Source organism: Puccinia triticina, chromosome 4A, assembly GCF_026914185.1.
Source record: "Puccinia triticina chromosome 4A, complete sequence".
In the NCBI taxonomy this organism is placed as follows: domain Eukaryota; kingdom Fungi; phylum Basidiomycota; class Pucciniomycetes; order Pucciniales; family Pucciniaceae; genus Puccinia; species Puccinia triticina.
The window spans coordinates 7,207,314-7,221,350 of NC_070561.1; the positions used below are offsets into that span (position 1 = coordinate 7,207,314).

The 14,037-nt window shown below is 45.9% G+C and overlaps 1 protein-coding gene across 1 annotated transcript; it reads right to left on the reverse strand.

The window, feature by feature from the left end:
- Positions 1–8,024: 8,024 nt before the first annotated feature.
- On the reverse strand, positions 8,025–8,762 carry PtA15_4A769 (uncharacterized protein; the record flags this gene model as incomplete). Its single annotated transcript, XM_053168686.1, has 1 exon — positions 8,025–8,762. The coding sequence occupies one exon, from the start codon at positions 8,760–8,762 to the stop codon at positions 8,025–8,027; it is 738 nt and encodes a 245-aa protein (XP_053019871.1).
- Positions 8,763–14,037: the final 5,275 nt, after the last annotated feature.

Sequence of the window (14,037 nt, forward strand, 5' to 3'; positions counted from 1 at the left end):
TGCCTGATCCTACAAATTGATCATGCCGCGATTTTCCCAGCTTCTTCTTTTCGACAAGCTCCAGTATCACACTTCTTTTTGACACTTCAAGCTCGAACTCCCTGGTCGTGAACAGCATGGAGGCAAACTTCACCACGTAACGTTCTCCTTTTGCTCAGGATGCAAGTGGGTCGGGTCGACCCGACAGAGGCCCGAGACCCGACGGGTCTCGGGTCGGGTTCGGGTAGCCTAATAGTCATAAACTCAATTTCCGACCCGACCCGGCAAGACCCGATTGTTAATCGGGTTCGGGTTTGGGCGGGCAAATTCCTTTCCGGGTCGGCCCGATGACCCGACCCTGACCCGATTAAGTCCGATGTAATCAGGATATCAGATATCCCCTCACCCATCCAACATTGGCATCCACCAGCCCAGCCCCATCCGACGGTCCGACTCCTACCCCAACAATGCAACGGTCCAAGAGAAAACAACCTGCGGCCGTGATTCCCAGTTCATCTGACAAAGCAGAAGATTCTTTGGCCTCCATCGTGGTTTCTCAAGTCACCAGTACAGCAGCTACCACCCAGGGTCCCGGTCAGACGTCTCAGCCCAATGCAAAAAAAAAAAAAACGGAACATGAAGTATCCAGCGCGCAAGAATCTCAATTGACCAATCAAGCTTCAAAAAAACAAAAGACAACCAGCAACATCTGGGAGCACTTCACCAAGAAAGTAACCGGCAAGTCTACTTTTTTTTTCTTTGAAGTCATGCATTCATAACTTCATTCTGTTAACTGCCAATCATAACCTTTTCTTTGTTTTAATTTTTTAGGTGAAGGCACAAAGGCTCATTGTCATTACTGTTGAGTACAACTTGAAGGTAAGAGCAGCAATGGGACCAAGCATTTATGGTGTCACCTCGAACAATGCAGCTCCTTCCTCACCTCCAGCAAGCAAACAATGTTGAATCTGTCAGCCAGCGCAGAAGGATCAAACACTTCCAATTGGATATTCTCTCAGACCGCCTCACGCAAGATTCTAACAAAAATGATTATTGCACACGAACTTCCCTTTGTCTTGGTTCAACAACCTTTATTCCGGGCCTTTGTTGCCTCATTACAACCCAAGTTCAAGTTCTTCACTTGTACAACCCTCAAGACTGATATCATGACAATGTACAATACGATGAAAGAATTGCTAGCGGTCAAGATTTCTGGGGTTGATCGAATCGCCTTAACTGCTGATCTCTGGACATCGTCTAACCAAACACCGTATATGGTTGTTTCGGCTCATTTTATTACATCCGACTGGCATCTGAATAATTGCATCATCTCGTTCAAAGAGCTTCCGACTCCCCACACTGGCGTGGCTATTGCTGACCAACTTGTAAGCACCATGGTTGAATGGAAAATTTTGGAAAAGGTTGCATCAATCACCGTTGACAACGCCGCAAGCAACGACTCTGCGATCACTCGAGTGATATCCGTCATTTCAGCTCGGAGCACTGTTCCCCTTGATATGAATGGAAAGTATTTCCATGTTTGGTGCCTTGCACATGTTATCAATTTGGTCGTGAAGGACGGCCTGAAGATCTTCTCTGAAGCTATCAATAAGATCCGGGAAAGCGTTTGTTACACCAAGAGCACCCCTTTGCGCAAGCAGTCCTTCAAGGAGGCAATTGATATCATCGGAATGGACCAGCAAGCCCTTCCATCTGTGGATGTTCCGACCCGCTGGAACTCCACTTTTCTCATGATCAACTCGGCCCTCCCATATAAGGAAGCATTCAACCAGCTCGCAATTCAAGATGCTAACTACTCTCACTGTTCCACCTCAACCGAGTGGGTGGAGATTGCTACTATGAAGGAATTCTTGTCTGTTTTCCACTCCGGTCAGTCTTTTCTTATTTTCTGCATTGAATGATCATACATCAAATAGCTGACATCAAATTTGATGATTATTCAATCTAGCTACTTTAAAACTTGGAATGACACAATACCCTACTGCACAAATTGCCTACAAAACAATGAAGAAGATCAACAAGGAGCTCAAAGTCTCTCAAAAAAGCAGATCGCCTCACATACTCGAAATGATCCAGCCAATGCAGGAGAAATTCGACAAATACTGGCTTCCAATGGAAGATATCACAGCAATCAACCAAGTCTTTGATCCTCGTTGCAAGTTCCAGTGGATCAAATTCATTCTCTCCAAAGAACTTGGCAAGAATGATGCTATAATCACAATCAACAGATTAAAAAACATTATCTCCACCTGGTTTGATGAAGTGATTTGCAACAAAAACAAATCACTCGCATCAAACAATCGCTCAAGCCCCGATCCGCATGAAAATAAGTCGGTTGTTGCAAGACACACTGCAACTATTGATGAAGATGATGTGCGATTCAAGCAATATCTCAAGAAGAAGAAGGTTGCCCAATCGGTCTCTACAACGGCCAAGCTAGAACTCTATCTCCAGGAACCTCCGATTGTTGTTGAAACACAACAGTCATTTTCTGTTCTCTCCTGGTGGAGCACCCACATTGATCGGTTCCCAACGCTTGCAATACTTGCAAGATTGGTTCTTATGACTCCGATGACATCAATCGCATCAGAGTTGGTGTTCTCCACAGGCGGAAGAGTACTCGGCAGTAATCAAACACGATTACAACTGACCACTCTTGAAGCCCTCGTATGCGCGCAGAACTGGATCCGAGCTGAAGAGGGGCTGATAGTATGTGATGATGAAGACTTGGATTTGGTATCCCTTGCACCTTCTGGCTCAAAATAGTCTTTATTCTCTTTATTTCACTTGATCTCCTGTTGTATATACATGAAAGCTCCAGGACTCAAAATCAATCTCAAATTTTTTCTCCTTATTCTCCTTCTTTCATTTTTTTTTCTCCTATCTTGTAAAAGGTCGGGTCGACCCGAGACCCGCCCCGGACCCAACCTGACCCGCATCATGCCTAATTGGGTGCGGGTTCAGTCAGTGTATTTGAGTATTTGACCCGACCCAACCCAACCCGGCATTTATGTCGGGTCGGGTTTGGGCACAGTTTTCCGACCCGAACCCAACCCGTTTACATCCTGACCTTTTGCTGGTGTGTAGAGCTTGTTTTGTTATCACTGATATTTCAAACACTAAATTGACAATCAACTATCGGATGCTCTCTAGGACTTCGCCTCATTGGTCCGTTTTCAATTCAGTAGACCATTTGATCTTGACGAAACCTCTCACAGCGAAAGTTTTCCAAAATTCAGTCAGCCAAATCAATTCTAGAGTATCTAAACCAATTTCTTTCTTGTTTTCGAATTCCTGCTCTCTTGGTCCAGCCAACAATAAAATCTAAGCAAAAACAAAAAATCTGAAGAGTGTATAATAATTGAGTGCTTTTAATAGATATATGTTGTTGATTTGGTCGTCCGCGGAAATTCTACCAGGAACTAGACAACAACAGGACCGCTAAACAAGCACGATCTATTGCCTTGATTATTTTTGTTGATTGGGCAGTTTTGAGGGTGGAACAGTAGACTAGTAATCCAAAGAACAATGTTCCTAGTACATGCAATGATCAATATCCGGAAACATGGACAGAATGGACGTGCGCTTTGAATCTTGTGTTGAATCCATCTTGAGGATCAAACATACAGCTTAAAGGATCTTGAAGAGGAAACAACTGCCCCATTGACATTACTTTCACGATTAAAGAGAGTTCAATCATCCATGTCATCTGAATGGATTTCGCGATTATATTGAACAAGAGAATGATGATTCTGTTTGACTGCCTAGATTCAGGTTGGAATTTGTTTTCAACAGGGAATCTGAACCAACCATCTACCTGGAGAGACTCCAATCCAAAATCCAATTGACCAAGCATCAAAATAGACAGAAATTAAAAGAAAAGCCAGTGTTACGCAGGGCAACTCGGTGTTTTTTTATATTTCTTCAATTTTCTCCTGGCCTAAAATTGAATTGAAATCATCTTGCAAGAGAGCCTAGCCACATTGTTTGTAGTATCTGGTTTTGTGACTCTCACAATCTTTGTCCTGTTGCCTTTTCTTTTCCGTGCATTTTACGCTGAAAGATTCTTGTGAGTTGGCTGAAAAAGTAATGGTGGGTATTTAATCTAACTTGGCTAATTTCTTCCTTGGGGGAGTGAGGAGAAATCCGGAGGAGGGACTTGCGGGCTAGTTTGCGCGGTAGTAGAGAATTAGGCCTTTTGGTGAGGACTTTTCTTTTCAAACCAATCTCTTGCATAAGTTTCTGCACTTTTTTTGCTTTAATTTTCATTGCTGGGATGGCCCAAGCTGTGCCCATCTTTCTAATATTTTTTCTCATCCTCAACTACTCTGTTTGAGCTGCAATATCAAAAGTAGTGTGCATTGGACGTGTGTGTGAGGTGAATGCATGTGACTACTGATAGGGGACTAGTAATTTGAGCTCTGGCAAAAAGAGGATGTGAAAGGATAATACAGGAAAGGACAGGACTGAACTGGTAGTTGACTAGACCAAGAGAAAAGATAGGACAGGGGAGGATGTAGTGGATTTGAGACTGGCATCCAACAAGGAATAGCGACCATTATTCTGATGTTTTTTGCCTCTTAGCTTTTGGAAGGTAATGATCATCCAGCAGCTTTTCAAATAGTGCAAGTTCATAATCAAACAAGAAGTAACACTGTTGGTTTGAACTTGATATGAGTGACTCTGTGAGCTTAATGGGTAGCTCATCATACTCTGAGTTCCTTCTCAGCAAATGAAAGAGTAGGGTGATCGTGAGTACTCTTGTCTGCGCCAATACGTTTTTCAGAGGTCGACGCGAGAAGATTTCATCCAACAATTCTTCCAGATGGTATCTAACATGATTGTGGTATTTGATGTCTATCATCCAAACAAAATGTTTCAACCTTGGTTCATCGTTCAACACGTTGCCTTCCCATATGCCTGAGCAATAACCAAAGTTGTGTAGATCGTGAAACATGGTCAGAAATGAAGTTTCTACTTTGTTTTCTGATGCGTATTTCGGAGGACTAACGAAAATCTTCACACAGACCCTCATTGGGGCAGAGGAGCTCTGTTTTTTTTTTTTTTTTTTTTGAAATCAAATTTTATCAAGTCAATTTGATGCAGATAAAAATGACTAGAATTGTGAAAACAAACCTGAGGCCCAGGGCCATTGTCAACCCTTGAGACTTTTGAGAAGTCCAAAAGGGTTACAAAAGTAAATTAACTAAAAGACAATAATTAATTGATTGAGAGACGCGCGGGCGCGGAACTCAAGATAACATGAATAATGAATAAGAAATGAATAATACTAAGAAACCACAAGCGCTATAAAAGATATTCATGAAAGTACAAATAAAGAACAAACTCCTAAAGAAAAACTTAGAACTGCAAGATGAGGAAAGCACAGTCGGAGTCGCAGAGAGAGAGAACTATTATCCCGTTGAGGGACGAGAGAGAGAACCTCTGCCAGAGAGAATCAGAAATCAATCCATTTACTCAACATCTCAATCCAATATCAAAACCAAGGTAAAGACTGCTACTCAAGTAGACTCTATATTTCAGTAGTACTATTAGTATCCAGAAATATTAGACTCTACTCGACTAGCCCTTAATCCTTAGACTCATTCAAATGAGATCAGAATTAAATATTGACTTCAGAATATCTCCGAACATTCACATTATAGAATTCTCATAGGAACGGCTCCCCAACTCGTACTTGTTAGAGAATAGCGCCAAGGGTATCAATTCCGTAAGCTCTCACACTCCTACCTAAATAGCTACATATAGTGATCTCATTGTCACTCCGTTATCCCTATCCTTCTTATCTCGTTCAAACTTAACTCTTAAACAAAAAATCTAAATATCCTTATAAACATAAACGCTTGGGTTTTTTGGTAATAACCCATCTGTGCTAATATAGCCAGGAAGAAACCATAAGATCACATACTTATCTGTGATCTAACCTCCGATAGACTCCTATCCGGAGAGGCCAGTTTCTACGGCTCAACCAGTCCACAAGGACTAGAAAATAATACGCTTAAAGTAAACTCACAAACAATTCTTATTCCTTTTCTTTCCCTTTCTTCCGTTTCTTCTTTCTCAGTTGTATCTAGAATAGCAATAAATATATGTATATTTATTGCACCTTTGTCCAGCTAGCTTTCTACGCGAGAGCTCCCGCTGACAGCCATGGGAGCAATGTGTCCGGCAGGATTAACTTTGGCTTAATGTACTTGATCATTTTTTTGATTTCCTCTGTGAATCGCTCATCCTTGTAATTTTGCAGGTGGAGAGTGTAAAAAGCATAGAGGATTTCAACATTCATGTCAAGGAATTCGCAATTGTTCTCCATTATTTTGGTGAGTGCTGTGCACCATTCCTTCAGATGGTCCCAAGACATAGATTCGGGGCGCAGAATATGGTCAACTGCTTGATTGACAAGATCAAGTCACTGTTCGGCACGATTTGAATAACTGCGTATTTTTCCCAGAGATTCAAATTGGCTTTTGAAGTGAGAAATTTCTGCTTTCTGCGGATGGAAATAGTAAATTTCCGCTTTCTCCGAATTGAAACCAGAAATTTCTGCTTCCTCCGGATTGAAATGGTAAAATTCTGCTTTCTCCGGATCAAAATGGAAAATTTCTGCTTCCTCCGCATTTATAGGAACTCGGACTTAAGGAACATTATAAGTCAGACAAAGTCAGGATTGGCGGGGTCACATGAGAGTCCAATAAGCAAGTGGTAGACATGAGGCAGACGCCTGGAGCAAGGCAAGAACATACCACAGTCAGCAGGTGATGAGTCCTGGTATTTCTTCACATCCAACGATGCATCTATTACGCTACGGTTAGCGTGTAATACCCTAATTTAGCGGTTTTTTTAAATTGTAGCGGGCGGACTATTACAATTACAGCTAACTCAGATTGGGCAAAAAGGTGCAATTTTCGCTACAAATTACAGCTAATTTAGCGTAGCGAGCCGCTAATTAGCTGTAATTTAGCTGTAATTTAGCGTTAGCGGTTTTTAGCGGGTTGGTATTACGCTAAAAATTACAGCCCCAGATTATTAGCAACAAGCGCTACGATTTAGTTTTAGCGGTGCTAATTACATTTAGCGTAATAGATGCATCGTAGTCACATCCTCCAAGAAGTTACCCTCAAATTTATTTGGAAGCCAAAAGAGTGGTACTTGGTTGCAGTCGGATTCGATGGTTGCGTAGGCGTCGATTGTGAGCTGGCTTATCAAGACAAAAACAAGTAAATGATAGGAAAGCAACATGGTTGGTCAGAGGATTGCTTGGCTTGGTGTCTAGTGATCATACGCAACTCAAGCGATCAAGCTTGTGTGCGAGGAGTCGCCTGAAACACATCCTGATTGATAGCCGGGTCCAGGGGAAGCCAAACAGTTTGCAAACGCGAGCTGAAACTTGCTTAATGATCTTACACCACGGGCGCACCAGAGCGTCATCTGGAGGTACACCCGGGGAGTCCCTCCACATGGGGCCCACCGCGAATCCACGTGGATCCCACGGTGAAGGGGTGCGCGAGGTCGGACCAGCGGCATTTGGTCCACATGCCCTTGTGGGCATCACCAACCGCATCACAAGGGCACCTCGTGATGCCCCCAAGGATTCCACGAGTGCTTTCAGCTCTCCGTGGGCCCCCCGAGGACTCCTCGTGATATTGACGGAAAGGTTGGGCCCACGTGTACTTGATGCGTGGGCTCCCCGAGGAATCACCGTGATCCCGACCGAAGCGTTGGGCCCATGAATGGAAACACCGTCTGAACCCATAGATTCCACGTGGCACATCGGTGGGCTCCACCGGTTCAGGTGGTCCGTTGTGGGTGGCATGGCTCGGGTCGCCAGTACGGAACGGATTGAATCTGCCGGATCAAGATATAGGGCACCACACATTGCATTGCATTGTTGGTGGAGAGACAAGGAAGGATAACATAATGAAAAAATAAACATTGAAAAAAGGGAGAAAAGAAAAAAAGAAAACATTGGAAAAAGGGAAAATAAAAAAAAAAACATTTAAGATTCATTGGTAATAAGGGATGTCAACGTTGCCAGGCTGCTGGTTGAAGGGCAAGTATAGACGGGAGATAAAGGCAACGGTGTCTTGGGTGGTTGAAGGGCAAGTATAGACGGGAGATAAAGGCAACGGTGTCTTGGGTGGTTGAGAAGCCCTTGCAGTCGGGAAGAAGTCTATGTGTTCAAAGACCGAACTCGCAGTGTCCCCGGCCTTCACTGGGCTTGGTGGCGATGGTAACGTTGCTGACGATGGGAGTGATGGGTGGACAAGAGAGGGGGAGCTAAGGGGAAAGTGATGGGCGGTTGGAAGGGCGTCCTTTCGTAATACTTGAGGAGAGAGACAAAAATCAAGGGCAAATGAAAGCCCCGGCGCAAGCGCGCCCATCTGGTAATCGCCTTCGTTGTCTACAGGAAATGATTGACTTCTTGGTGGACGGGTGGCCGTACTGTGAGCAGCCGGTAAAGCGCTGCCACTCACAATCCCTGCACTCTCATCAAACAGGCAAGGGTCAATGTGAACCTTTGGCAGGCCGCTAGCAGGGCTGTCGACAGACTCTGGCGTCGTTGATGATCGACCCTTGCGCGGATCCAATACGCACAACCCAGGCTCCAGCTTGGCCAGCGCACAGTACTTCTTTGAGCACTTGAGTTCCCTTGCACAAGCATTACAGAACTGTGAATATATCCCAGAGCATTTCAGCAAACTATTCCAAGCCATGTTGGGGGAAGAGACAGACGCACCCATCTGTTCACTTGAGTAGCCGATAGACCCAGAACCACTCCCACCAGCTCCTTCTTGGTTGAAGAGAGCTGATCATTGTAGCTGAGTATGGAGAGCGAAGATCTGGATTGCCAGGGAGTGAAAGGGCTAGGCTTATGACAAACGGCAGATCGTGATGTTGGTTTCTGGGAATTTCTAGGCGGGGTGGCGCCGGTGTCAGAGGAAGAGGATGGCGAGGGGGAAGACTTGTCAGAGGAACTGGTCTAGGAGCTTCTCTTTGCCGGAAGTTGGTGTAGGAGGGATTCAAATAGAGAGGACTCTGGATGAAAAGATTGGTTTGAGATTTTTTGAAGTCCGCGAACTCCCTTTGCCCTTGCAAGGGGCCGATTGCGTGGGACTTGTTGAATTCTGGAGGTTGGGGAACCTAACTGGGTGAGCAGTGATGAGACTGACAAACTGCAATCAACAGCCGGTTTGACTTGCAACCCGCTCATCTGTTTTTCCAGGGAAATGACGTGGGGATATCATCAATTTGTGTTCTTGTCGGCTCCACCAGGAGCTCAGGGATGGCCGTGGAATCCTCATCTGTGGGAACGACAAGGATATCCTGTTGAACAAAAATAGAGGTTCCCGTCGGCTCCACCGGGAGCCCAAGGGCAGCCGTGGAATTCGTGTTGGTGGGAACGACGTGGGAATCATGTCAAACACATTTTGTGGTTTTGTCGGCTCCACCGTGAGTTTATCACGAGGAGACCCCGGGAGGGTGGAGACGACTGGGTATCCCATTGTCTCCACCCATTTTTGACGGGTTGGTGATACCGATGGCGGGCACAGTGAAATTCACGTGGGTTTCACAAAGCTGGTGTCGCCCGTCGCATCCACAAACTCGCTTGCCAGGAAGTACCCCCGACGTGTATGCGCTGCCATTGCTCTGACGGTTCGTCTGCCCGCAGCAACAACCGTTGGAGATTGGTACACATGTATGTTTGGGTAAACGTTGGGCCAACCAAGCCCTTGGCTGGGTGTTGGAGGTAATCCCCGGAGCGGGTGCAAAATGTACCTGGGCCACCCTGTCACCGCTGGAGGCCTGGTGGCCCGGGCCGCGACCACCACCTGCTGGGGGCCCGATCGGCAGGCACCCGTACGCATGTTCCGGCCAGTGGCTCGGCTGCAAGCAGTGCCGATTGTTAAGAATCAAACTGAAGTAAATTGCAGAAAATTAGACAATGAAAAAGAAGTACAAAAAAGGAAAGAACAAAAAGAAATACCTGAAGGCAAACACAACAAAGAAGAGCACAACAAAAAGATGAGATGATTTAATGATGAGGAAGAAAGAGCAGACTAAAGAAAAATAACTGTCAACAAAGGCACATGATTGAAGATAAAAGAGAATGCAACATACGACCGAAGAAAGAGTCAAGTGAGGGAGTCTTGAGGCTTTGAAGGATTTGAAGACTGATTGGAGATGTGGTCTTCTGGAGGAACGGATAGTCAGGAAGTTTGAAGATGTTTTGAGACTATCAATGATATTGTCGAGAGATGAGTCGAGCAAGTTCCCCGGAGGAAAGGGAGAAGGAGTGAGAGGTGTCGAGTATTTAAGAGAGTCAAATTTGTTGGATTTGGCGATGAGAAATTCAGTGTGAGAAATCTTCCAGTCGAGTTCAATGAGCGCGGACTTGAGTTGGAAACAAGGATGAGCGAGACAGATGACCGAGATATTAGCCAGAAGAAAATTTGAGAGTCTAGAGGAAAACCGAGAGGCAAAGCGTGTCCAGTGATATTCGCATGACATGTTTGTTTTGAGTGACAGGAGCTCAAGTCAAGGAGCGAACTTGACTCTCAACACCAATGCCACTGGACGAGTGTAGTGAGCTTGGCAAGCTTCCTTGCTCCAGGGCTACATGTACTGGGGGTAGCCAACCCCAGTTTAAGCCTTGGTTCTGGCAAAAGCAAATTTGCCAACAGCCGTTGGTAATTCACGGCTCAATCCGTTTGGTCTTTGGTTTCAAACCAACCGGTTGACCAACGGTCTGACCACTGTGGAGCCACCGACCCGGGTTTCTCACCAGTTTGCCAACGCCTGAGGGGTTGGCAAGACGGTCGAAGAGCTTGGCCGCGGGACCAACGGTCCCAATTCGAGAAAGTGCGCCCGTGGTGTACACCACGGGAGCATCAGAACGTCATCTGGAGGTATGTGCTGCCGTTGTTCTGACAGTTTGTCTGCCCGCGGCGGCAACCGTTGCGGATAGGGACAGGTAAACGTTGGGCCAACCAAGCCGTTGGCTGGGCGTTGGAGGTAATCCCCGGAGCGGGTGCAAAATGAACCCGGGTCAACCCGTCACCGCCGGAGGCCTGGTGGCCCGGGCCGCCACCACCACCTGCTGGGGGCCCCCAATACCAATGTTCCTGCCAGTGGCTTGGCTGCAACTAACTTAACTAAGTCCCTCCTGAGGGCTCTGGGAGGGACTTATGCCTTACAGGTGATTTTGGCCTGAGAGTTATGCCCCAAATCCTTACCTTTTTGTGCTAAGTTCCCTGTACGGTGGTGTGTTTTTGTGATCACCCCGTTGTGGAGTTCTAGCGCGCACTCAGGATCAAGACCGTCGACAGCCTTAAGAATCTCAGTTTACCCCCCCCGCCTCTCTCTGGATCTTTTCCTTCTTCCTCCTTTTTGTTATGTCCCTTTTCTTTTATGCCATCCTCTCCATTCCTCATGTTTTGTTTTCCCCTTTCTTGTTTTGTTTCCTCTTCTTTAATGTTTCTTCCATTTTCCTTTCTTTGTTTTCTTTATTCCCCCTGGTGGTTCCTTTTTCTGTTTTCCCAGACCTTTTCTTTCGGGCATCTTAGGGTGGGTTGGCTTTTGTTTGAGTTGTTGTTTCTTTTGTTTGTTGGTTTTTGTTTCCTTGCTCCCGTCTCTCTTCTCTTGGTTGTACGAGCGCGCGCGGCGGGCACGAGGGCCTGTCGCGCGGCCTGTCGCAGTCTGTCACGGATCTGGAACTCAAGTTCAGCCGAACTTGGAGGAAGGATCCGCATGGTACTCTCTTCCCCCCAGAAAGATATCATCACAGTTTTGAGAGTTTATTGATCCCGGATCGTGTCGATCCATCTCCGTATCCTTTTTTTGAGTTTTGAGTACCCGAGCTTCCTGAGTTTATTTCTTTTGAGCACTATCCGAGTTTCCAACGACCGCGCCGGCTTCCCTCTGAGTTTCTTTTCTGAGTTTTTCCATCCAACCAAACCGCCGAGGGTATTCCATCCCCTCGTTCCCTCTCAAACAAATCCCCCCCCCCCCCAACCGCTATCACTTCTGTTCGACTATTCCCGATATTTTCGCAGGACCACCGATGAGGGCAGCACTCAGCACCATCCCCTCAACCAACTGCCACGGCTCAGACCCGACAGGAGTCCATACCGTACATTTTCACTAAGACTCATCAGAAGCGTGGCTATCTCCAGCCACCTTCTGGTGTATTTTTCTCCTTGCCAAACTTGAGATACAGGGGATGTGAACACAAAAAAACTTGTCCTGGCTAGAACAGATGATTGATCACTGTTTTTCCAACTGGCTCCCTCAGGATTTGGAGTAAATGGCCAAAAATGCATGTTCCCACACGCATCCTGCAGCTTTGTGACATTCTCAGCGCTGTCAGAGCAGTGAGTCCTGGATACCTCTGTCATTTTTTTTCCTCAAGGCAAGTGTATGGATTTGCACTAAAAATGCTGTTTTAACAGTCTCCGGGTTGGCTTTTGCCATCCACCATCTTTGATGGATCATTGTGAGTGAGGCAGGAGGACTCATGATGATATTGATGCATCAAAAATTAGACATGATGTTGATATTTCATCTGATCCAAAAACATTGTTGGGATCCTTGGAGGTGAAGGAGCTATGGGAACCTTTTTCAAAATCAGTGTTTTTGGCCTTTGCTCTCAGTCCTAAATCACCAATACTGCATAAGTCCCTCCTGTGGAGGCGCTTTGCGCCCCCACCTTCGGACTTGGTTAAGTTTGCGGCCGCAAGTAGTGCCAATGCCATTGGATGACACCACCCGCAAGCAGGTGTGGTTTTCTCTGCAGCGACACCCAGTGGTTTTCCAGTGGAACTCGCGCGGCTCCCGGAAAACTCGTGTGGCCCCCGGAAAGCATCATTTGGGGTGATGATACAAATAAATTGTAGGGCTGGTCATCTGGCTGGTCAAATGACGACCAGCCAAGTTGTGCAGCTTGATGATTGGCAAGCCGCGGGTCATCAGGACACACCAATGACCGGACAGCTGGCCGGTCATCAAGGTATACATGCCTTGATGACTGGTCAGATGGCTGGTCATCAAGGCAGACAGCTTGATGACCGGAGCCGGCCGGTCATCAAGAAGGTAGACACTTGATGACCGGCCATCTAACCGGTCATCAAGGCATAGATACAACTCAATCACCGGCCAGCTGGCTGGTCATTGAGGTGTCCTTGATGACCGGCTGGCTCCGTTCATTGAGGTACATGTATACCTCAATGACCAGCCATCTGAGTAGTCATCAAGGTATACACCTCAATGAACGGCCAACTGGCTGGCCATCAACATATGTACCTCAATTACCGGTGTGGAACTCCTAAAAGATCAGGAAAGAGCTGTGAGGGGAAATAGTCAACTACACTACTAATAATGTAGGAGAGGCTACAGGTGCTGGTGAGGCTGCCCTCTAGACTAACGTTGATGGAGAGAGGGTTACACTAAGAAAAAGAAAAGGGTGTGGCTGATGATTCTCTTTGACTTAGATGGCTTTAACACTTTATGAGTCTGAGGTGTATCAATCCTACTGAGTGAGAGAGGAGAAGTGAGAAGGGGAAAAGCAGAAGCTCTTGGGAGTCACTCTGAGATGGGTAATGAGATATATGCTGGGGGATATATTTCTATGGTGATGAAAGTGTATCTAAGTGTGATGTGTAAAGGTGCTACAGAGGGGATGTAGTAGAAAGTGCATATAAGGGTGATGTTTAAAAGGTGCTACAGAGGGGATGTAGTAGAAAGTGCATATAAGGGTTATAAGGGTGATGTTTAAAAGGTGCTACAGAGGGGATGTAGTAGAAAGTGCATGATGGGGATACAACATCTAGAGGGGTGTTTATATATGTGAGAAGTACTACAGGGGGGTGATACATGATGAGCACATAGTAACAATATCTGAAGATGAGCAGTAATGATGAAGGCGCAATGACCAAAGAGTGTACATGAAAGGTAACTATGTAGAAGATGAAATAATGATGAGCATTTGATAATAACTACAAGAGCTATGAAGGAATGTAC